This window comes from Cephus cinctus, unplaced genomic scaffold (assembly GCF_000341935.2).
Source record: "Cephus cinctus unplaced genomic scaffold, Ccin1 Ccin1_scaffold0068, whole genome shotgun sequence".
Taxonomy (NCBI): Eukaryota; Metazoa; Arthropoda; class Insecta; order Hymenoptera; family Cephidae; genus Cephus; species Cephus cinctus.
Genome location: NW_014332811.1, coordinates 142,526 through 165,355, shown reverse-complemented (window position 1 = coordinate 165,355; position 22,830 = coordinate 142,526). Strand labels below are relative to the sequence as shown.

Below are 22,830 nucleotides of genomic sequence, written 5' to 3'. Positions count from 1 at the left end.
AGAAGCCATTATCGCTTTTAAGTTATTGCCGAAATAATGATAGTGTGATATTTCTCAAAGTACATTTTAATTTAATCATGGGTACTTTTCGAAGTTTCGTCGAGGAGAATATACGCTATGAAATTTTGGCTTTGATAGCGTTAAGCTTCCTTTGGGAGTTTTACCTGAGTTTACGTCAGGTTGGTATTTTTTATCTTACACGATTTAATTATTTACAAGCTAACAGATTTATATATTTAATACACTATACTATTGCACAGTAAATTTTTGCATTCAGAGTACTATATGCTTTCATCACTTATTGTCGATATGTCATTATGCATTCTTCCGACACACAACTAAAGAACATTTTTAATATTGGAATAATATATGTTACAGAAAAAGTTAATGCAGAAGCTGGTGGAGCTACCAGAATGTCTTAATGGAATACTGACAAAAGATCTTTATGATAAGGCACGCAGTTACGCACTTGCTAAGAGTACATATTCTAACTATCAAAATTTGTATTCAACATTATTCACTGTGGTAAGTCGACTAATATTTTTTATCTGCAGTGAAATAGAAAAATATGTAAAAATAGTATCATAAATATATCTTTTATTATCATTTTAGATATTGATATTAACATTCTCATTCTATCTCTTTTGGGAATGGGCTACTGCAATAGCAATTAAAATAGGTTTCAGCACAGCCAATGAAATCCTTATAAGTGCAATCTATATGTTTATCATTAACATGTTAACTGTACTTGTTGATTTCCCTTTCAAAGTCTATAATACATTTGTCTTGGAGGAAGAGTATGGTTTTAATAAGCAGGTACGTAACATTGAAAGAATATTTCATATTAATATGCTATATTTATTCATCTAAATTTTTCCACATCTCTTAGTGTTATTTCCCTTTCTCTTAGACTGTACGCTTCTTCATAAAGGATCAGGCTCTAAAACTACTTGTGACCCAACTGATTGCACTACCTCTGATCTGTAGTATAATTTGGATAGTTCAAAATGGTGGAGAATACTTCTTCGTGTATCTCTGGCTGTTTACTGTGGCAGTTTCACTGTTCATGCTAATTCTTTATCCGGAAGTTATAGCTCCACTATTTGACAAATATTCACCACTGCCAGAGGGAGAGCTAAAAACACAAATTGAAGCTCTAGCTGCTTCGATAAACTTTCCACTGTATAAGCTTTACATAGTTGACAGTTCGAAAAGATCTTCACATAGTAATGCTTACTTGTACGGATTTCACAAATACAAAAGGATCGTATTATTTGATACTCTAGTTAAGGAATATTACAAGCCTGATGAAAAAGACGGAAAAAAGGATCAAGGCTGCGAAACTGATGAAGTTGTGGGTGTACTAGCACATGAACTTGGTCACTGGAAATATAATCACACTGTCAAAGGTTTCTTTCTTACCCAGGTAAATGATCGATTTATTTATTTATCATTTAAAATAATCTGTCTTCTGTCAACTATATTATTTCTAGGTCAACCTGATGATAAACTTCATTCTATTTGCCAAATTATTGCATTATCAACCAATGTACACAGCTTTTGGATTTACGACCGTTCAACCGATATTCGTCGGTCTCATTATAGTTATGATGTATATCCTTATGCCCCTAAATACCGTGAGTCACTTTTATTTGTATAATATACCTTATATGTGGAATTTAAATACTAATTGTCTTCTTGTTGGCAGTTAATGGGTTTCGTGTATACTGTGAATTCAAGAAAGTTTGAATTTGAAGCAGATATGTTCGCAAAAAAACTTGGACATGCTGAACCCATAAGAAGGGCACTTATTAAGCTGCATAAGGATAATCTAGGATATCCACTATTCGACAAACTTTATTCTGGATGGCATCATGATCATCCACCTCTTCTCCAGAGATTGGAAGCTCTTAATAAGGAAGACTAATTTTAAACATCAGGTATTACAGTATATGTACTACAACTGTATATCATATAGTGATTGGTTTAAAATTGTATGCAAAAAGTGATAATACTGCATTGACATACACAGTTAGCAAAGACACCAGCTACCTGATTTTAAACTGATATTTTTGTGTGCATTTTTATTCTTATACGTTACTAGTATGGACCGTAGTTATCTCTTTCAAGTCCAACAAGAGTTTGATAATATACAGTCTTAGATGTTCGTTATACTTTGTAATATTATTTTCAAAGAAAGTTTTCCTTTTTGTAAATTTTTCTACATACAATCATAATGGTCATATCTTCTCTCCAGTACACTGCGAGAGGTTTAATCAATTTCTCGTTTTTTCTAATTGAGTTTATAAAAATCGACATTTCATTTCTATTTTGCTAAGGAACAACAGGTGTATAAATTATACATGGATAAAGGATATAGAGAAATATGCCATTTATTATTAAAATAAAATGACAGACTAAAATATTTGTATGGTAATTGTGCTGAAAGGAATCATACCAAATGTTAGCATACCAATAAAGTGAAATGTATTAAACAAAACCCAGTTTATAACTAATATCCACTTATTTGGTTGGTTCAACTGTGACTAAACTTTCAAATAAAAAACATATTTTCATAATTCATATTAAAATTTCTTCATAGTAAAGACATGACAGTAATTAAGGATAGGCTTACGTCATGGTTCAAAATTGACAAGTGTCTTAGCGATAGCATCAATCCAGATAGAAACTGCGTAGGCTCCAGCATCCACTCCTTGGAGATAAATGGCTTGGCTGACATAACTGGCACGACCAGCTCTGCAAAGGATCATGAAACAATTAATGAAACAGAAATCAAAGACGGACATTGGTACAATAATTGGTCATACTTAGGTTTCATATCTTTTGTTGAATTACAACCAAGACGTGCTGCTTCGGCAGCTTTTACAGCAGCTTCTTTGTATGGTCTGGATAAATGTCCTTCGAATTCCTTACATGCTGCATCCAAAGCATCCAACTGAATGATCAAAAAGTTATGTGTACATTATATCTATAATACATTCTTAACAATAGAAAATAGCTTAAAAAAGTAACCATTGTTCTGTCATCCAAACGAGCCTTGCTGTATCGCATTATACCCTCCAAACCACCACGCCATGCATGAGCCCAGGAATGCATCCAGGATTCATCTTGCTTCGCAAGGGCAAGTTCTGTGGCTGCTGTAGTAAACATGAGACAATATATAGCTCCGGATGTTCCACCCATGCATTCCTCTGCAATATTTGACAGTTCACTAAGCAACGAGGATGGGTACGACAAAGATAGACTGTCTATAGAAGCAAGAATGCCTAAAAAATACAAAATAGCATATTTTTTTTTCGTTTTCTTTACTGACTACCGTCATTCTGGTGCACTAGAAGCCACTTAAAAGTTTACCTTCAGCCAGGTGTCGCAGTGTAGTGCCACAATCACCATCGCCACAGCCACTGTCCAGATCATTAATGATGGCTTCTTGTTCGATAAGAGCAGTGCTAGCATTTTTTAGACACTTTTGTAAAAGCGCCTCTTCCGCCTCGTTAAGTGCACGGCCAACTCTTACGGTTCTTTTCCTTTTTTCTTCGTAGAAGGGTTCTCTGGGTATGTCTACGGGTAAGCTGTAATCACATCCTGGCCAGCTTGGTGCATTTGTTTTCTCATCCAAACAGCTGATGAGAGTGTCTTTGTAGTGCTCCGGCAGTTTTAAAATTGATATGTGAACTCCAGCACTATTCAAGCATGTCATCAGTACACCAGCATATACACGTAGCGGTTTTATACCCTTGTATTCTATGATAAACATACGTAATGTTTTTACAAACTATTCCTAACGCACTATTTTACTTTAGTGCATTACCACCACAACAGTTTTACTTTATCGCTCACAACTACTCTTATAACTAAACTTGATAATTCAATATGCCCCTCTGATAAACTCTCTTAAACTTCAGCGATTAACTGCATTTAAATGCCATAAAAGCTTAACATAAAGTCCACATAATTAGAGCAATCAGAAGTTGTTCTCTTTCTTGAATCTTTTTGTATCAGCACTTTTTAGAGTCGATTATGACCATAGAGGCGCTCGATCCGCGCGATCATACAAAGAGTCGACTGTATAACTATAAATTGGTTCTTGAGAACATACAAATGAAAGTACGTTTCATGATACAAGTGACCAGAACGTAATAAATTTCAATGTAAAACATACAACACTCTTTTAAGCCATGTAGCACCAAGAGCTGTACAATACTTACTCAACTGTGTGACAACTTCGCGAACTATAATCCCCTGTTCCAGCTGGCTAGTTGCTCCGAAATTATTAACAATAACAGCAACGGAATTACCGTTTACTAGCGACAAAATTTTCTCAATTTGTTCTAGCATCAACGCCGTCACTTCCGCTGCATTCATTAGCTTTATGCGCTTGTAACCTGCCTCAGCATGAACACCAAGTCCTATTTCTATCTCATCGTCCGGAATGTTGTATAGCGTTGTTTGTCCTAGCGAAAAAAGAAGAATCCTTGACAATTATGAAACAATAATTAAACCTTCGTTGTCAGACTGATGCGAATTTGTACCAGCGTATTTCTATTTCTCTATGTATCTCTTTTCTAAATCGTTTGGACTTAATTTGTTAGTGTTACGTTTATATTCGAAAATGTCATCATTGGAATTGTGACGTTCTATACTTACAAAAATACTAGTATTAAATGAAAGTTGGTCCACTTGAATCTAAGCTACTGAAAATGCAAAGTCAAACTCGTACTAGTGTGACAAAGCGGAATACAGAAATTCACCATAACAAGGGAATTATTAATATGACAATTTACCAACCAGGCAAAGCACAACCAGATAATCCAACAGCGTATGTTGCTATATTGCTGGCGACTATTTCTGCACTCGTGGTTACATCTGCTAAGGACTGTCCTCTCTCCGCAAGTGCGCCAGCAATCTTACTCACAAAAATTAAACCTACGAGAGCACGTTTGCCAGCTCTTCCTTGTTCACTTATCGGGATACTGCAGTCCTCGCCGACAGTTAATTCGGCCACCTATAACACGCGTCATCCTAAATAATGGCAAAACGGAACATATCGCCTGATCAAAAGCCGAAGGACGTGGAAAGATAAGATTTGCAGGAAGCACAAACAAGATTATTAAACGGTTCTCTCTTTTCCTTAAAGAAATAAGTAAATAAATAAATGAGACTACCCACCGTCAAACCAGCTTGTCTGGCTTTTTCTATGGCGATACCAAAGTTCAAACAATCGCCTGTATAGTTTGGAACAATGACGAGTATACCGGCTGCAACAATAAAATCCATAAGACAGCTATATACGATTTTTTCTCAAACCTTTCGCAAAAGCCTTTCAATTAAAACCATCGATTATTACCTTTGTTGTTGGTAGACACACATTTCAATGCGTGCAAAATATGATTCGACGGTGGTGCAGCAAAGACAGAACCCGCTATAGAAGCAGTGAGCAAACCAGAACCAACGAATCCTATAGTAACCATGAAAGTTTGAACTTTTTGTATACCTTATTAATATTTAAAATATAAATTATATTTTGTAACAAGACAAGACCTGCTGCAAATGGTTCGTGTCCACTACCACCGCCACTTACTACAGCAACTTTACCGCTTCTATTTTTCCACTGGAACATAAAAGATAGCTATGACATACTGACTATACCAGAAAAGTTCTAGTGTCCATTGCAGTTCATTAAAAAGTAAAAAAGTATAATTATTCAAAAGACTTACATCGGGTACCAGTACTACTCTTTTTGATGAATGAAATTCCAATTGAGGATATGTCAGACACAGACCGGTCAGGGTCTCCTCGACAACAGTATCGACGGAATTGATGAGTTTCTTTCCAGTAGCCATATCAAGTATTCTTTCTCTTTACAAACCACGAACAAAATGATCCTTCTTCTTCTAGCAGTGGCACTGTTATGACAGTAAAGAAAATATTTAGAAGCTCTCTTTGATCTTTGATATTAACTAACTCGGTATGATTACTCAGTTGGAGTATTAATATGCAACATGAAAAGGAGAGGGAAATAATATAACTCACAATAATCTATCGGGTCTGTGCACGTAATCCGGGTTGTTAATCATCCCATTCAGACAAACTATATACACACTCATCTGCGTATGTATATATACTGTATACGGTGAACGATAAAGCTGTGTTATATCAACGATGATAAACCGTTTGACAGCCTTGACTCCCAAAAACCCAATTGAGACCATTCAAATGGACATTGCATAAAATACATTTACCAGACATACTGTACTCACCGAAATGATCTTCTGGATTGAACTTGTAACTTTCTGCTTTTCCACAACAAAGGACAGTTATGCGGATGAGAAAGAAAAGTAGGTGACAGATTCTTGAATGCAGTGTATATGTAATTTTCTATTTAAAGAAAACTAATGATGACCCCACGATAAGAAAACTATGTTTCTGATATCGGTGATGTTTTTTTGGCTAGTTGCAAAAAAGACAGGATAAAGGGGACATAAGTGTCACTGAAGAAATCGATTTAACGAAAAACATCAATAAACTGATAGAGCACTTTACAATTACTCCATTCGAATTACAACACTGTGATATACGTGGAAACGTACAGAAGATGAGTTAGAATCCTAAAATATATTGGAACTTTGCTTTCTTGCCGACAACTTACCTCGCGAACTAACCAAGAGGAATGAGACTATTGTTAGCAGCAGTCTGCTAATTGTGGCAATTACAAATAAGAAGACAATACCAGTGAACAAAATTTGATAAAGGTCAGGGGGTCTAAATCACATGAATATTCATGGGGGGAGACCTAACACGACGGAATTCAAGGATATAGGGAGCTTCGATTTTGTGTCTCCAAGAATTGATACTTGGAATTTTGGTATTTAGAAAAATTTCAACTACTGGCATTAATGATTTAAAAGGCACGGATTTTTATTACGTACAAGGTATCGACGGACTGAGCTAATGTTTTTAATTTCTGTATTCGTTCTCTTTCATTTAAGCTAGGGAACACATCGAAGTTTTCTTGTGCTTGTACGAATACTGTTAGTTCATTTTTAATTCTTCCTTTTGGTTCTATTAATTGCGACGAAACTTAACAAGTTAATTAGTACAGGGTTTATATGCAACATTTATGCATTTTATTACCAGAAAAATTCGCAATTGTAAATTCGCAACACCGAATGAACAAACTTTACTATGTAAGACTACGGTAGACTATAATGAGCAAGCGTATTTTGACAACTGTTAAAAAAATATACATTTCCTTCGCTTTCTATTTATATTCTTCCTCGCTCCCGCGTTATCGCAAATGCAGCAACACACTATTGCTAATTGCATTTGGAATACGCGAATTTTATTATAATACCACCCGTTTCTTCTCCAGGACAAGTAATTAGTAATCCAGTGCGACTACTATCCGGAGAAAAAGGCAAAATACTAAATTGGATGATGCGAAACGTCGATTCGACAAGAATCGAACGAGCTTGCACGTTCCTAATATAAATCTGTTGCATTTATCTTGTTGCAATTTTTACGACCTAGCCTAGTCGAGCGAATCTCAAACAGGATTCGACATTAAATGTCAATTGTATGTGTACAAGAAAATATCATAGTGGCACATAAAAGCGATCATACAATGCTTTTGATCATGTTGAGTCAAAGCATAAAGAAGGGGAAGACGTTTTATTGTACAATAGATGATGGTGGACCAGTGGTTTGTATGAAGATGAAGTCTATGCTCCTATCTACGACCTATGCTCTATGCATACCATTAATAAATTCATCAGGCTCTCAACTACCATGTATCAATTGCAACACATAAGTCATTCAATAATTGTTAAATTTCTATAAAAAATGTACCTATCCTTCCTGTTACGGTGATCCGAATATTTAAAGTTTACATAAAAAATGCTTTAATTACATTCGTTACTCTACGATTGCAAATCGGACAGCGTCCATTGGTGCGCCAAACTTTTACCGCACAGCGATAACAACAGCATATATGCGATGTACTGCCGTGAACAAAGACGCCATCTTTAATTGCGACAGTACAAATGAGACACTGTTTACTCTCAGCGCCCGATTCTACTCTAGTGCCTTTTCTTTTCTTGATTTTCGATATACAATCTACCTCATCGGTGTCGGCATCATCTCGCGACACATTGGACAGCTTTCTCTTGCGACTTGGGATAGGTTGAACGGCATCTTCAATAGCAAGAAACTCCTTGGCGCCGTCGCTCGCCGAAGAGGACCTCTCAATTCCGGATTCCGTATCGTGTTCATTTACGTTTTTCTCGAGCGCGCTCTCCCGAACAGTCTCTTTAGTCCCGGCGTCGGAGGTCGAGGTCGAGGTCGAGGTTGACAAGGAGGACGATGATGTCTCCTTTGTTAACTTGTCGCTGTCACCCGACGAGAAATCCGCGCCCGACGTAAAATCCAACCCGAACACCGAGTTTATATTTGGAAAGCCACTATCAACGGTGTCTACCGATTTTGACGACAACGAGGCTGACGATGTGGGTGTTTCGCTCTGGTTTGGTCGTGTTACCTTGTCTAAATCAAGCTCCAGTGATAGGGAACATTTTGTTTCTTGACTGGAACCTAGACCGGAGTCCATACTCGTTAGCTCCTCCTTCGAGTCCTCCCTCGACGTCAAGCTGGTCCTGCTACTCTTGGAAAGGTCACGACGTGGCCGATGTTTTTTTCTTTTTGGCCTTGGTGGAAAGAAATTCTTACGTATCTGTGAAAAAAGGAACAAATAGACAAAAGTTAGAAGTTTGCAAAACTTTTTTTTTTAATGTTAATTCAACGTTCGCAATACCAATGGTGTTGAATACTATTGATACTCTATGAAATTTCTTGTCCGGTTCATTATATCGAACTGACACTTCCTCACCTTATAGCAACCTTGGCATAATGTGAAACAAGGGTATCTCTTGGTCCTTCGACACAGCCAACATGTCTGTAGGATTGCACAAGTGTTAACACAAACAATGGGAATGCTAGTTCCACACTGTGCAATCTCGAGGAAAGTCTACGGGCTGGATTCTTTCGTTCGTCGTTGCCACTGGTTGCCTATGTTTTTTTTCTGAACTTGGAACGAGACTTTTGCTTTTCAACCTTTGACTCTCCATTAGCGATATTAAATCGTTTCTCTTTAGGAAGTCAAAGGTCTGTTAGCAAAAGTCAGTCAGAGTATCCATCCTTGAGGTTTGCGCTAATTAATCCACTACGGTCCTACACGTATGCGCACGCAATTCCACGATCCAGTGTTGTTCAAACATTCGAGATTCCTTTGGCTCGGTAGTTGAAACTACGAAATTATAGCAGAACGTACGTTAGATTCTATGATTTTGCTACAAGTCGTTACTCAATAACGTCAAGTGATTAATAAAATATTCATCCTTGATACACGTGTACAAGGCTCGTTACGTATAAAGATTATTGATTTTCCCATTCCATAATATTCACTGTACTAGACGCGGAACGCTCGTTCTGCTGGCCAGTGACTTAACTCAGACGAAAGAAACGAAACCGCAACTATCTTTCGGGAAATGCCAGTACCTGATAACACTTCTCGCAGTAACGAAACAACGGGTTGTTGTTGTCCGCGTTGCACTGTACGCAGGTCCAGTAGTCAGCTCGACCAATTTCACTGTCGATGGAACTACGAGAATCTTCGCTGTCAGCAGCTAGACCCAAATCCGTATCACAGATTGCAGTTAGTACACCAATCGCCATAATGTCCTGTTCAACGATTCAAGTTTATCAGAAATGGTTTAATCGATAGGCGTTGTTCCTGGGGAGGCTTGACTGACCTCAGGATCGGAAGATGATGTGTCCTGTGCAAAAGGATTTGCATCCTCTGACAGAGAGTCCACTTCATACTCTAAGTGCACAGACACATCCCCATGTTCACTACTGCTGACCCAGGTATGCGTCGAAGTGTCTGAGGTATCTTTGGCACTGTCTGTTATATAGATATAAATATATCATTTAATATGCAACATTAAATACATGTTGCCTAAAGTAAAAGATGTAGAAACATACCAGTTTCTTTTTCCTGGAAACTATATATTGACTCATTATCCTCATCAGATGGTTGAGGTGATTCGCTCTGTAGAGTCACATACCATGAGCACTTTGCCTTCTTTGATTGTAAATCCACTGTCTCATCCTCTGCAAATAAAATATATATCATCTAGCAACGCCGTATATTTAACAAAAGAAAATAACTATTTTCTAAGAGCACATTACAGTCTATGCACATAATTTTTAGTGTCTTTAATCGGCTCTAGAAACATGCAGTCTTAGTAACAAAAAATAATTCAGTATGAACAATGAAATAATTACCATCATCCGACGCCTTTCTTTTCCAGCCCAAACGAAACGGACCTAAAACGAACAATAAATCAATTAGCACTATTCTCACTCAGTACCAAAATAGAAAATAACAGGAAATTCATTAATTGTACATACCGGTCGGTAGGTTCATATTGGCCACACTCATTTTTATTTTATAGCTGACCGGACGCCGCTGTAAGAGATTAAAAAGAACCGACTGAATTCAAGGTCCACCGTACTCTGGCTATCCTCGTACGCTAGTGCAGCAGCGTAGATGCCTCGGGGGAAACGTATGCGCACACAAGATACCGTCTTTCACGTAGGCTAGTAGCGTAGGCTGAATTCCACTCTACACACAATCACACATAGACCCTTCACTGCGGTTCCCGCCTATCACGTCACTGCCTATTGGCCGAAGTTACTACAATACTTTCTTTCAGGAAAAATCACTCTAATCAGTTTCTCAATATCTACAGTTATTGTATATATAAAGACCGAGGCGATGATTATTTTTTAAACGAAATCTTAGCGATTCCGAATAGTTACTTCATTAAACAAGATATCGCGATAACACACCCGAGAGTCTCTTACATACCAAACTGAAACATGTTGGAACTCGTTCTTACTTGCGTACGCTCAGGGGGTTGGACACTAGTAAGTTCCCTACTTTGTAGTATGTGGCGCTGCTTGAATAATACGTCATCAACTTACTACGAGAAATAATTATACACCGGAAAAAGAGACTTATTTTAAATAATTCATTTTTATAGCTTTGCTATAGGGTTATTTTTTAATATTAACATATTAGTTTGAGGTTTTTTATTGAAAAAAAAAACTTGTTAAAACGTTATACTTTGGCACGAATTTTTTCTAACGATAATTTTTAAGCTATCTATACGATCTAAGTATACCATAGGTATCTACATATACTCCAACATCATATTGGATTAAATGATTTAGAGAATAATGGCAAGTCGTAATGATAGCACGGAGTCCTTTGCTAATAGGACCACTCAAGAACGTCGGGAAATCTTAAGATCACGTTTAACTACAACACATTATCTTGGTAAGATCGTCTTGGTTACTGAACCTGTTAATAGTTTCAACTTTACATTATGTTTTTTCCTTGCAGAAGAAACAGCCAGCACCAATACACTTAATACTTTAGAAGATATTATGAAAGATGTGGACAATCTTAATTTGGATACATCGTTAGATGAAAAAAGTATGATAGTTTAGCATTATGTATTATAAGTTACATTGTTACTCATTATTACTTATATATTTTTTCGAATTATTTTAGTACTTAATCAGGAAGAAGTTGTCCTGGACTCAGAATTGATGCAGGCCTCTTCACAAATTTTGAAACATTGTATAACTTCGATAACAACAGAAGTTACATATAACTTCCTTGAATATTGTGATAAACTTGTAAGTATTCTTATCCAAAAAACTAATTGAATATGGTTTTACGATGTATTCAAATTGTTCTTTCAGAAAGAATACATTGGTTTTACTTCCGACAGTATTGACAGTAGCAATGGCTGGTCAGTTTTTGAAGATGATGCTGTAAAGTATTTTAGAAAAGTACCAACATATCTGACTCTTCTAGGTTTGTCTTTCTTTGTGCTATAAAGTCACAGGACCTATCACAATCGATTCATTTTTCACACAGGAGGTCTCGAACCCATAGAAAAGAAAGTAACAGTAAGAAAAAAGATTACAAAGGATTCTGAAGCCATAACAAAGAGACCACAAAAAATAGTTGAATTAGAAAAAGCTGAGGAAGAGAGTGTAGAAAATACAGTTGAAAAAATTAAAAGCTTAATTTATACAGAGTGTAAACGAACTCTAAAACCTATTGACTTTTACAAATTAATAATAAATCCAATTGACTTTGGGAAGACTGTGGAAAATATGCTACACGTATCATTTCTTGTAAGGGATGGTCGTGTGAAGTTATCAAGAGGTAATTATTAATCAATACTCCTTTTAAAATTTTTACCGAGGCTCACTTTTCAGATAATAACGACAGACTGGTAGTTTCATCGTCAACCAAAGAGATGCGAGCACAGACAAAACAAGCAAATAGTACTGTTCAAAACGTAATGACATTGACAATAGATAATTGGCGCGTGAGTTCAATCAAATCATCAAAATGAAAAACTCTATAACAAATGATAATAATAAAATGTTCTTCTAGGCTTTAACAAAATTATACAACCTAAAGAAACCTATGATAAACTGAATGATAAGAAGTTACCAAAACCTCTAATTATAAGTAACAGATAAATAAATATTTTCTATACTTTCATAATAATAGAAGTTCTTTGGCCTCATTAATACATCTACTTCTCACAGATCTCTATAAATATTCCTCAGACTAAAAACACGTCTTTCTCAATTTTTTGTATATTTTTATTAATTTTTTATTACTAACATACAACACGGCTGCGAAGTGTACATTAATCGTTAATAACGTGGCTCATAGTAAAGCCTTACGAGCCATGGCCGATGACAACAGGTGAGTTGGTACCATATGAGTGGCAACCATTCTCCACACAATAAAAGGTAACCTAATCGATGTAACACGATTACGTTAAATCCTGATGCATCGAAGCGCCGTATGTTGCATTGTTGTCATTCGATCTGGCATAAACTGATGGAGTTTGATATCGACTGAATGGTGAATGCATCTCTGAGGTGTATTTGTATGAATATTGTTTTTCTTCAATGGAAAAAGAAAGAAATAATTAACATACAATCATCCAACGCCTCGATCGTCCGTTCTCGGTAATGGAGATACGAAGAAAAAAAATAGTTTATAAAGAGAAAATGGCAAATCCTCAAGAGAAGACACCAAAGGTCCTTAACACAGGAGGACGAGATCAACGATCGATTAGCCGGAAGATCGTCCTAACGAGAATTATTATCGATAATTACGATGACTGTGTTTCGATTTATTGTTTGGCCAGAGATTCTGCCTTGGCAGCGACCTCCTCGATGGGTCCGACCATGTAAAAAGCTACTTCGGGGAGATGATCGAGCTCTCCACCAAGGATCTTCTGGAATCCCTTGATAGTCTCAGCCAAGGGTACGAGCTTACCAGCATGGCCAGTGAAGACCTCAGCGACCTGATTATAGCAGAAATATGTGTAGAATTACGAAAGAGAAACTTTATGATTAATATCTATGAAGTAGAGTTCACGTGTTTGCATACCTGGAATGGCTGAGACAAGAACCTCTGGATTTTACGGGCACGGGCGACGGTGAGCTTGTCTTCTTCAGACAACTCGTCCATACCCAAGATGGCAATGATATCCTGGAGGGATTTGTAGTCCTGGAGGATTTTCTGGACACCACGAGCAATGTTATAGTGCTCCGTACCGATGATGTTGGGGTCCATGATACGAGAGGTAGAATCCAGGGGGTCAACAGCGGGGTAGATACCTGATTGATAAACGATGTTTAATAATTTTTATATATTTGTAACAATTAAACACGGTATATGCTATTTTGATAAATATTGTACTTACCAAGCTCGGCAATAGCACGAGACAGTACGGTGGTGGCATCCAAGTGAGCGAAGGTGGTGGCAGGAGCAGGATCAGTCAAATCGTCAGCAGGTACGTAGATAGCCTGGACAGACGTGATGGAACCCTTCTTCGTGGTAGTAATACGTTCCTGCATGGTACCCATGTCAGTGGCCAAGGTAGGTTGGTAACCTACGGCGGATGGGATACGACCCAGCAAAGCAGACACCTAGAAAATAAAACAAAAAATATTAAGTACTATCATTAAAATTTTATGGCTCTTAATATATTATTTCGATCGATGAACTGACCTCTGAACCAGCCTGGGTGAACCTGAAAATGTTGTCGATGAAGAGCAGTACATCCTGTCCTTCCTGGTCACGGAAGTACTCGGCGACGGTAAGTCCAGTCAGAGCGACACGGGCACGCGCACCAGGAGGCTCGTTCATCTGACCGTAGACAAGGGCTACCTTAGAAGTCTTGTCCTTCAGAGAAATTACGCCGGACTCAATCATCTCGTGATAGAGATCGTTACCCTCACGGGTACGCTCTCCGACACCAGCGAATACGGAGTAACCACCATGGGCCTTAGCGACGTTGTTAATCAGCTCCATGATAAGTACGGTTTTGCCTACACCAGCACCACCGAACAGACCTAAGGACCAAAATTCAAGCACAACGTATTAAATCTGTCATTATATGGATGTTCGATAAAATTTTAAGGAATGGAGACTGACCGATCTTTCCTCCCTTGGCATAGGGAGCCAACAGGTCTACGACCTTGATTCCAGTAACGAGAATCTCTTGCTCGACAGACATCTCCACAAATTCAGGGGCATCAGCGTGAATAGGGGCAAGCTTATCAGTGGGGATGGGACCACGTTCGTCGATGGGTTCACCAATGACGTTAATGATACGTCCAAGGGTTTCAGCACCGACTGGGATACGGATAGGAAATCCAGAGTCAAGAACAGATTGACCACGGACAAGACCCTCAGTACCTGGAAATGAGAAAATTGGTAATTTTATTGTGAAAACCTTTGAGTTTATTCGTTAAAAAAATCGTACCATCCATAGCAATGGTGCGCACTGTGTTCTCTCCCAAGTGCTGGGCTATTTCAAGGACTAGCCTGGGACTACGGTTCTGAACTTCCAGGGCGTTGAGAATTGGTGGAAGCTCATCGTCGAACTGGACATCGACGACGGCACCAATGACGGCCACAATCTTTCCATGAGCACCAGTCTTTCCAGCTGCAGCCTTGGCATAATCACGGCCTGAAAAAGGATGGTTATATACAGTTATTTATTGACTTAATTATCAATAAGGAAATTATCATACACAACATATTTACAAAATATTAGAAAATGAATGTTACAGAGGACATGACTAGTAACTGTTCCTTAATAAATAATGTAACAGAAGAACTAAAAAAAAGCATTCAACAAAATCTCGTGTGATACATCCTAATTAAAAATCAGGGTAGTATTAGGTAATGGACGTGTGAGCGCAGTTACATAATATCTTGAAAAAATGATTTTCTTCAAAGAGAATCAGTAATGATCCTCAATGAAGACATCGTGTGTCATCAGCATGAAAATAATAATCGCACATGATTAAATTTGAAAATACAAGAAGAAGGTATCGGTCTTAAAACGTGGAAAATCTAGCAGACAGCGTAATCGATTATTCCACAGATTAGTGATTCGTAAACCGGTAATTGTACGATGCTTTGTTACCAAGATCTCTGTAAATATAACCAGTCAAGGAATAAGCTTCAAAAATTACGACTCCATGAGACTGTGATGTTATAATATTATAAAAACGTTTTGGAATCTTTACGTACAAGTTGGCAAAGAGTGACCCCAATGCCGCCATGTTGGTCGGACGTTGCTTGAGAACGATTCATCCGAATAAAACAGATTATATAATATCCGAGAGGAGCGCAAGTGGAATCAATAAAAGATGATATATGGTACTACAGGTCGTTGAAATTTTTCCAAATCTCGCGAGAAGTATGAGATAACTGTCTTCTTGTAAAACATGACAATTTTCGCCCAATGGCTCCCAGGGGCCGTGTACGCGAGGTAAAAAGGCACAGGAGGGCACGTCCTCGAGGAATATTGTTTCTCTGAGAGGTACACTATAGATTTTCGTTATCGTCACACTGATTTTTCAATACTCACTGTTCACTGCAAGGACTCCAGTGACTTTTGCAGCTTCGGTTTGTAGAAGGGCGGGTTTGACGGCCCGGAGGGCCCCGACGGCTGCCTTCGATACGGCGCTCAACATCATGGCCGGTCAAGTGACGAGGAACACTACCGGAATACTCGTCTACCCTGTGGACCGCATTCTCCGGTGAACGCTTGCGCGTTTCATGCTCCGGATCAATACGCTTGCGCAGGTTTTATGCACGGTTATGCGGCAGAAGAGGTATCGGGCAAAGATAACAGATGTCACTAGGCTAGATAATAATTCATAGCCCTTGAAATGATGATTGGATGACTTCTTTTGCCCAACCTAACGTAGACCAGAGTGGACCTCGATCTGCTGGAGCTGATACCGGCGTGGTATAAAATTTCGTACTTTTTTTACTTGATTTTTGAATCAATACAAGAAAAATGGTTGAACAACAAAGAAAAAGGATTGAGGACACCATGACTAAAATGGTTGAGGAGATTGACAGGACTTATCTTAGGAAGATGCAGGTCTGTAAAATGTATCTTGTATACACTGATGTTCACTTTTCATATAGACCATTGTTTTAGCGTAAAGTGTTATTGTAAAACTATTTTTAATTTTTATGGTATGTGTATACTCACACGAAAAAGTGATATACTGGTTTTCTGAATATTCTATGGACTTTATTATGTAATTTTTATAAGTTATTAAAGATTAAAAAATTTTTTTTTTACTCGTTACTTTTGCATGTGACTTGATCTTGCACAATGTTCTTTTACTTTATCATATTCATGATCCTGTTGTTTCAGGGTGAAATGCATTTGTGTGCAGCAAAGTGCTGCAGTAATGGAACGCAAAGTGTACAAAGTGTACACAGTTGCGTGGAACAATGTAGTACAACATTAAACAAGGCACAACAATATGTTCAAGGAGAGCTCGAGAGAGTACAAAACCGATTACAACGTTGTGTTATGGAATGTAATGATAATATCCGTACAGAGATGGGTCCAAATCCCACGCAAGATGAAGTGAACAAGTTTAGTGAACAATTTGAAAAATGTGCAACTAAATGTGTTGATACATACTGTGACTTATTACCTTCTTTAGAGAAGACTATGAAAAAAGTATTAGATAGTAAACGATTTGATCAATGAGACCATCCATATAGATAACATATGTATATTGAATAGCAAAGACAAAAATCTGTCATCGCTTCAGTTGGTAAATATATTTTGAAGAGTCCCTGGCCACACGGTCTTTAGAATGTTTAAAGTCTAATGTATAAAGATTGTTCATAATATTGTATGATACTATACCTGTAAATACAAATTACAATGATCCAACCAACTCTAATAGACAAAGAATTTTTATAAGAAAAACAATGGTACGCCGTAATTCTCCATCCATTTTGTCAGAATGGACAGTTGGAGCAGAGTACAATCGAGTGTTAAAAATTAAAAATTTAATGTTACGCATAGACAAGTGCGTGGTCATGATGTTTATTTACTGGTACATTCCGATCGAGGACCGGCAGATTTTGCATTACTTATCGCATTTTCTCCCATACTCTCTCTCCCTCTCTTGTTCTCACACAAACTCTCCCGTTCTTGCTCACTTGTTTTCTAACTTTAATAAACAAATGCACCGTTTGCAATTCATTAATCGTTACTTTTATTGTTACAATAGACTTTATGTTTATTGCACGTTTTTTCCATGATATATATATAAAATCTCCATCCGCAATTCTCCCTCTTCGCTTATACGTTAGATGATAATCGGACTCTCAATAATTGCATCGCGCGATTTCTGTCCTCGACAAAATAATAACAGATCCGTCGCGAGTTGATTGGTACAATTTTTTTTTTCTTTCATTTATTTAATATCGTCTGACAATTGAATTTCACGTCGCTCCTCCGTTTCTCTCTCCTTTTGTCCCCTTGTTCCTCATTGTTAAATTAATAATCATTAATTAATAGTAATAATTTAATATAAATATCAACATAATATACTTTATCAATGCATAATTCAGGCCCGTCCGGTATGGTCCAGGCCTTCCATTCGTACTCTGCCTTCTTCAAAGGAGCTCTTCTACATTAGTCTGATATACGTATATATGAATGTAGATAAATACACTCATATATATGTATATATATACTCCAAATTCAAAAAGACATCACATTTTCTTATCATATGTTTCCCTCACTTTTTCTTCTCATCTATGTTTGATCCAATTGTCTTCGTAGCCTGTGAATGTGATTTTCTTTCTCACGGAGCAGCATAACTTCTTTGACTCTTTCTTAATTCTCTTGATAATGATAGTAGTAGGTGTTGAGTGATTACAAGGTGGATAGATTTAGGGAGACTAAATCACAAAATAGTTTCATACTACGATCGGACTTTGAAATTATTTTATCTAAAGCGCAATTACCTACGGTTCTCATGTGAAACAAGTATAAGTCGAAGTAAACATAGGAAGAGACAATGACGAGGACGCTGATAAAGAAGATTGAGAAGAAAAATAATAGGAGCGATGAAACCAAGAAGGGACAGGATCAATAAATAATGACGAACGCAAAGCATTCATTCATCAAACGGAAGTTGAAGTGATTCATAAAAAGGCTTCACATTTCTGGTCGGTCAGGCTCTTCGGACTAGATTTAGTATTATGCGAGTTGTGTGTTCACTCGCATGTGTGTTCTATGTGCGAAAAATAAAAACGCATAAAATAACGTAGAACGTGAACTTCAACGTTCTAGTAGAATTAATCAGGTATGTCGGATATAAAAAAAAAATAGAAGGAAAACAGTACAAAAGAGAACGTACATACAAAGATGGCATCGAGATAAACAAGCTCACCAGACTATATTGATTTCTCAAGCTACTGAGAAATCAATATTCAAATATTTGTATATATGCTGATTTGGTTTTTAATTTCCAACTTTCAATTAGTAATATATCTTTGTTCGTTATATATTTAACAGATTATTGTTCTATTTTCATTCCTTTGTGAGCTTATTTAGTCGAATCGGGTGAGTTGACCTTATCGAGCCGCTTCTCTTTTCTAGCTCTATCTCTTTTTCTCTTTCTCACGCACTCTCTCACTCTCTAAAAAAAAAGACCAATAATAGGTAATATAGAATCACGCCTGTTGGTCCTACTCTAGGCTATCATCGATTGTAAATTAGTTTTTTTTTTCATTGCTTAATTAATATCATATTTAGGGTGCGCCTACCGATTGGAACTCCACTGAGAATCCTCTCGGCAGACCCACGACGTTAACTACACTACGTATCATGGCCGTTGAACGGTACAAGGATTTTTCTAGCAGATACGAGTAGCTGCGTATATCGTATTATTAATAATAATTAATTCAACTCTTATGCATAATCACTCTTACGACGTGTCTTGATATCACTAACCAGTCAAATCCTTGTCCCTTCCTCGTGACAACGTTCAACGGTACACAACTCGCCTAATATGGCTGAGAGCGATGGTTGCCCGCGACATAACGCAAGCTCCCCCCCTTTTATCCACTATATGCGTATCGATTTGTACTTTAAAAAGTGAAACAACCATTCGTTTCTTCAGCGAATCCCAGCTTGGATGACGGTACCCCATTTCAGCCATAACGATCTCAACATTGCTTTTAGTCCATTTCACTTTCCCTTACTGTACCCTTACCACTACAGTGGCAGAAGAAGCATACACGTCTTCAGACTTGAGACAAATATACAACTGGATACAGATAGAAGAGAGAGTAACGTTATCCGGGTTGGTAAAATTTTAATTTAGTCTGAACGAGAAGCTTGAACGTCGCGGGCAGGCATCGCGCAATTAAATAATACCTTTGTTAGCCAACCTAGCTAGTCTGTTTTGTTTTCTTAAAAAAAAGTCACACTCAAAAACAACCCTTGCCTTTGCTTCCTGGATGATATCGGGGGTCTCGCTGACTGGAATTCTTCTACTGAATAAGAATTTTGTATTGGGTTGAGAAAATGCGTTATTTGCTTTATTCCTTCCTTTGTCGAACGGATGACGTGTGAGAGAGTTCTTATTCTCTTGCTTGTATCAATTTGTTGTTGCTTCCGTTAGTTCGCTTCCTGATCTCTTTGAGATTCTTTTGGCACCGACGCCGCAGAGATACTTGCCAACTCGTTGTTCCTTATTGAAAAATTATTCCCATATAAGTGGGCGGCGCAATCGATCATCGCATGGCTAATAAATCTATCTTCTTGTATTCCTTTTTCTTTTATTTTTATTAATATTTTTTTCCTTTTTTTTCTTTTATTCCCAGAGAACACTAACGCGGATACACCATATATTCGCTGTTGACGTTAAAAAGCGCGTGAGCATTCGCGGTGACTCTGGGAGTTATTCTAAAGCGAATATAGTCGTAGGGTCGATGTTCACTCTTTTAAAGGAGCCCGGGACAGTCGTGTCTTTTACTCATTGGTGCGAAAGAGAAGAACCAAGTCACGCTTTGAAAAAGACTTTGGAACACACTTTTTTTTTATGGATCTACATGAACGAGTACAATAGGACCTAGTGAATACCTGATGAAAAATCATTTTTTAATGTATTCTCAACTGGACTTCACCGTCAAAAGAAACAAAGCAGCCAGCAGTCGATGTATAGAACACTCGCCAGGAGTGTATGTCATTGATTAACTAATGGCTTCCTGGTTGCATGATATATGACCCTAGATCTCGTTCATGTAAATTCGATACAACAATCCTTTCATCTTGGATATCTTTAACGCTATCTTCTTTTGTCTCTCTTCTTCTCTAGCTCACGAGGACTTCCTTCGGGGGCTTCGTCACTCATCTCTTCATTTTTTTGCTGGTTTTCTTTATCTTTTTCTCTTACTCTTCGTTACGTCACCTCCTTCACCTCGAGGATACTTTACCAAAAAGTGTAACCACCCTCTGTTCCTCCTCCAAGGAACGATCCTTTCTTTTGCGACAAGGCGACAGTGTGTCCCGCCATTGCGGCCAATTGTGCTGCGTTTGCTGCCACACCAGGAGGCGGTGGTGGTAATACCTGCTGCGAGATACCATCAAAGCGAGACCCATCGAATCCATTCTGCATGATCAAAAAAAAAATTATATCAATTTCTATTTAAGTATGCGCGTTCCTGCTGTCTTTTATTTCCTAAAAATTCTATATCTTACAGGGACCATGAGCGTGGGCCTAACTGGCGCCGGTTGCATCGCAGCTGCAGGGTAGTAAGCTGCAGCGGCTGCGAGAGGAGGATAATACTGCAATGGACCATAGGCCGTAGGATAACCAGCCAAGTATCCTCCAGGATAACCCTGACCGTACATCGGTTGATACATCTAAAAGTAAGAAGAAATATTATTAAATAAAAAATAATTTTATCAATCCTAAAGACAATTAAAACATTTCCAAAAACTCTTACCATAGGATGAGTCAACGTTTGATCATACGTAGGTGGCGGTGGTCCTTGTGCTGCATAGAGCTGCGGTTGATTTGGAAATACTCCATAAGGCGCGGCCCCTGCAACTAAAAAGGTTAAAACAATTTTTCAACGGTTCACATCAACGACTAGCACAGAACTACGTACTAACAGTTCGTGAGTAGTCAATTTAGAAATTGTTGAATTCTCTAAGCTACTCACCACCGTAGGTTGCTGGCTGAGCTGGTGCTGGGACAAAGCCAGTTGGTGGATGAGGTGCCACGGGGTATGCTGTAACACAAGCCAAATACACAGTAGCATCTTTCATCTTTAAGACAATTGAAAAAGTCGATCTAAGCCAACGGTACACGGTACCACAGTCCAGGACTGACGACTCAACTTGCGAGTTAGCACGTTTACACATATGGCTCTCATTTTCAGCACGTGTTACATTCCAAAAAAAAGACAAATTATTTTTAAATAACTATGCCGAGCATTATTCGATAGTCTCTCTTGGTATTGAGCCAACTCGTAAACCGATTCGTGCAACGATACACGAGCCAATCTATTCTCTACCGGACACTTATTTACACCTCTGAATACAGTTGCAGTACAAGAACAATATTTTTATTGTATCATAACTCGCTGTACACGTAACAAGTACAATTGCACAAGATACAAAGTGATGGCAGAAATAAACTGGTTCGTGTATTCACAGTGGTACTCCCACACCCAAGTATATCTTACACATGACATACACCGTTATGATTTTTTTTTCTTTTTTCTTTTCTTTAATCAAGATACTAATTGAAGCTCAAACAATGTTAGTCACTAGGTAACGGTGAAAAGAAAAAGAAAAAAAAAGGGAAAAAAATGGAAACCAATGAAAGAGAGCCCGTACTCGTGCCGGTGTACTATTTTTTTTTAAATATTAGATCTTTATTATTCTTTTTTTTTTTAAAAAGGCACGAGTCGGACTTTCATGTTGAAAAAAGTATTTCGATGCGTTCGCGCGCTTCTTGTTCCCTTTACGCGATGATTTTCATTCTTTTTATGTTTTTAAGTGTCAACTTCTTTATTAGTTTGCTTAACTCGTACAATCTTACCAACTTCAGAGCGGAACGCAACGCACGCGAACGCAATCGGCACGAGTCACGCCTGAGGACAGTTTAGAAAGCGAGGAAGAAAAGAAACGGATAAATTTAAAAAAAAGCCCAGCGGAACGGGAAATCGCGAAAATTTGAATCGATTAAAAAAAAGGTTATTCGCGTTGAAGGATTTCGCTAACTTACGATTACGATTCTAATACGCGAATAAAATCCTCTCCCCCCCCCCCCCCCCCCCAAAAA

The 22,830-nt window shown here is 37.9% G+C and overlaps 7 protein-coding genes across 13 annotated transcripts in view; 3 read left to right on the top strand and 4 right to left on the bottom strand.

The window, feature by feature from the left end:
• The first annotated feature begins 77 nt into the window (after positions 1–77).
• On the top strand, positions 78–2,500 carry LOC107268885 (CAAX prenyl protease 1 homolog). Its single transcript, XM_015742106.1, has 6 exons — positions 78–179; positions 379–525; positions 613–816; positions 911–1,426; positions 1,494–1,637; positions 1,709–2,500. Exons 1-6 carry the CDS (start codon positions 78–80, stop codon positions 1,925–1,927), a joined length of 1,332 nt encoding a protein of 443 aa, XP_015597592.1. The 3' UTR covers positions 1,928–2,500.
• On the bottom strand, positions 2,378–6,641 carry LOC107268854 (triokinase/FMN cyclase). 2 transcript variants are annotated; one of them, XM_025086636.1, is made up of 12 exons: positions 6,282–6,641; positions 6,055–6,203; positions 5,739–5,927; positions 5,563–5,632; positions 5,369–5,479; positions 5,191–5,279; positions 4,810–5,026; positions 4,230–4,475; positions 3,376–3,765; positions 3,034–3,287; positions 2,829–2,956; positions 2,378–2,757 (listed from the first exon to the last, which is right to left on the bottom strand). In XM_025086636.1, the coding sequence occupies exons 3-12, from the start codon at positions 5,862–5,864 to the stop codon at positions 2,637–2,639; spliced, it is 1,752 nt and encodes a 583-aa protein (XP_024942404.1). In that variant the 5' UTR covers positions 5,865–5,927; positions 6,055–6,203; positions 6,282–6,641; the 3' UTR covers positions 2,378–2,636. The 2 variants fall into 2 exon arrangements, with proteins under 2 accessions (XP_024942404.1, XP_015597542.1); XM_015742056.2 differs by lacking the exon at positions 6,055–6,203.
• A 273-nt stretch (positions 6,642–6,914) lies between these two features.
• Positions 6,915–11,027, bottom strand: LOC107268872 (E3 ubiquitin-protein ligase Mdm2). Of its 3 annotated transcripts, XM_015742085.2 has the most exons (8): positions 10,949–11,027; positions 10,489–10,546; positions 10,363–10,404; positions 10,060–10,188; positions 9,828–9,979; positions 9,574–9,756; positions 8,906–8,971; positions 6,915–8,749 (listed from the first exon to the last, which is right to left on the bottom strand). In XM_015742085.2, the coding sequence occupies exons 2-8, from the start codon at positions 10,517–10,519 to the stop codon at positions 7,907–7,909; spliced, it is 1,446 nt and encodes a 481-aa protein (XP_015597571.1). In that variant the 5' UTR covers positions 10,520–10,546; positions 10,949–11,027; the 3' UTR covers positions 6,915–7,906. The 3 variants fall into 3 exon arrangements, with proteins under 3 accessions (XP_015597571.1, XP_024942420.1, XP_015597579.1); XM_025086652.1 differs by having other exon boundaries at positions 10,489–10,973; XM_015742093.2 differs by lacking the exon at positions 8,906–8,971 and having other exon boundaries at positions 10,489–10,973.
• A 27-nt stretch (positions 11,028–11,054) lies between these two features.
• Positions 11,055–12,673, top strand: LOC107268892 (non-structural maintenance of chromosomes element 4 homolog A). Its single transcript, XM_025086730.1, has 7 exons — positions 11,055–11,419; positions 11,486–11,578; positions 11,657–11,784; positions 11,851–11,965; positions 12,029–12,322; positions 12,376–12,488; positions 12,557–12,673. The coding sequence occupies exons 1-7, from the start codon at positions 11,320–11,322 to the stop codon at positions 12,599–12,601; spliced, it is 888 nt and encodes a 295-aa protein (XP_024942498.1). The 5' UTR covers positions 11,055–11,319; the 3' UTR covers positions 12,602–12,673.
• Positions 12,674–12,753: 80 nt separating this feature from the next.
• LOC107268867 (ATP synthase subunit beta, mitochondrial) lies at positions 12,754–16,227 on the bottom strand. Its single transcript, XM_015742071.2, has 7 exons — positions 16,071–16,227; positions 14,955–15,161; positions 14,624–14,887; positions 14,198–14,541; positions 13,890–14,115; positions 13,574–13,803; positions 12,754–13,487 (listed from the first exon to the last, which is right to left on the bottom strand). The coding sequence occupies exons 1-7, from the start codon at positions 16,177–16,179 to the stop codon at positions 13,314–13,316; spliced, it is 1,554 nt and encodes a 517-aa protein (XP_015597557.1). The 5' UTR covers positions 16,180–16,227; the 3' UTR covers positions 12,754–13,313.
• Positions 16,228–16,374: 147 nt separating this feature from the next.
• On the top strand, positions 16,375–17,412 carry LOC107268916 (protein FAM136A-like). The gene is made up of 2 exons (XM_015742182.2): positions 16,375–16,592; positions 16,875–17,412. The coding sequence occupies exons 1-2, from the start codon at positions 16,506–16,508 to the stop codon at positions 17,217–17,219; spliced, it is 432 nt and encodes a 143-aa protein (XP_015597668.1). The 5' UTR covers positions 16,375–16,505; the 3' UTR covers positions 17,220–17,412.
• Positions 17,413–17,712: 300 nt separating this feature from the next.
• The window catches only part of LOC107268902 (DAZ-associated protein 2), a 12,717-nt gene continuing 7,599 nt past the window's right edge, over positions 17,713–22,830 (bottom strand). For 2 of the 4 annotated variants that reach the window (XM_015742142.2, XM_015742162.2), the window contains 4 exons: positions 21,704–21,772; positions 21,485–21,588; positions 21,237–21,401; positions 17,713–21,147 (listed from right to left, as the gene is read on the bottom strand). In XM_015742142.2, the coding sequence (XP_015597628.1) occupies positions 20,968–21,147; positions 21,237–21,401; positions 21,485–21,588; positions 21,704–21,772 (518 nt within the window). In that variant the 3' untranslated portion in view covers positions 17,713–20,967. The remainder of the gene's footprint in view (positions 21,148–21,236; positions 21,402–21,484; positions 21,589–21,703; positions 21,773–22,830) is intronic. The other 2 variants (XM_015742170.2, XM_015742152.2) reach the window with 2 other exon arrangements.

Bases quoted from the DNA above. Each gene is read 5' to 3' on its own strand.
- LOC107268892 (XM_025086730.1), top strand. From the start codon at position 11,320: ATGGCAAGTCGTAATGATAGCACGGAGTCCTTTGCTAATAGGACCACT. The intron at 11,785-11,850 runs GTAAGTATTCTT...TTGTTCTTTCAG, and splicing joins TTGAATATTGTGATAAACTT to AAAGAATACATTGGTTTTAC. The intron at 12,323-12,375 runs GTAATTATTAAT...CTCACTTTTCAG, and splicing joins TCGTGTGAAGTTATCAAGAG to ATAATAACGACAGACTGGTA.
- LOC107268867 (XM_015742071.2), bottom strand. From the start codon at position 16,179: ATGATGTTGAGCGCCGTATCGAAGGCAGCCGTCGGGGCCCTCCGGGCC. The intron at 15,162-16,070 runs GTGAGTATTGAA...ATCCTTTTTCAG, and splicing joins TGGAGTCCTTGCAGTGAACA to GCCGTGATTATGCCAAGGCT. The intron at 13,804-13,889 runs GTAAGTACAATA...TTTATCAATCAG, and splicing joins TCGTGCTATTGCCGAGCTTG to GTATCTACCCCGCTGTTGAC.
- LOC107268872 (XM_015742085.2), bottom strand. From the start codon at position 10,519: ATGAGTGTGGCCAATATGAACCTACCGACCG. The intron at 10,189-10,362 runs GTAATTATTTCA...TTTTATTTGCAG, and splicing joins AAGAAAGGCGTCGGATGATG to AGGATGAGACAGTGGATTTA. The intron at 9,980-10,059 runs GTATGTTTCTAC...TCTATATAACAG, and splicing joins TTTCCAGGAAAAAGAAACTG to ACAGTGCCAAAGATACCTCA.
- LOC107268916 (XM_015742182.2), top strand. From the start codon at position 16,506: ATGGTTGAACAACAAAGAAAAAGGATTGAGGACACCATGACTAAAATG. The intron at 16,593-16,874 runs GTCTGTAAAATG...CTGTTGTTTCAG, and splicing joins CTTATCTTAGGAAGATGCAG to GGTGAAATGCATTTGTGTGC.
- LOC107268885 (XM_015742106.1), top strand. From the start codon at position 78: ATGGGTACTTTTCGAAGTTTCGTCGAGGAGAATATACGCTATGAAATT. The intron at 817-910 runs GTACGTAACATT...CCTTTCTCTTAG, and splicing joins AGTATGGTTTTAATAAGCAG to ACTGTACGCTTCTTCATAAA. The intron at 1,638-1,708 runs GTGAGTCACTTT...TCTTGTTGGCAG, and splicing joins TCCTTATGCCCCTAAATACC to TTAATGGGTTTCGTGTATAC.
- LOC107268854 (XM_025086636.1), bottom strand. From the start codon at position 5,864: ATGGCTACTGGAAAGAAACTCATCAATTCCGTCGATACTGTTGTCGAG. The intron at 3,288-3,375 runs GTAAACTTTTAA...TGTATTTTTTAG, and splicing joins ACTGCGACACCTGGCTGAAG to GCATTCTTGCTTCTATAGAC. The intron at 2,957-3,033 runs GTTACTTTTTTA...TTGATCATTCAG, and splicing joins GTTTGGATGACAGAACAATG to TTGGATGCTTTGGATGCAGC.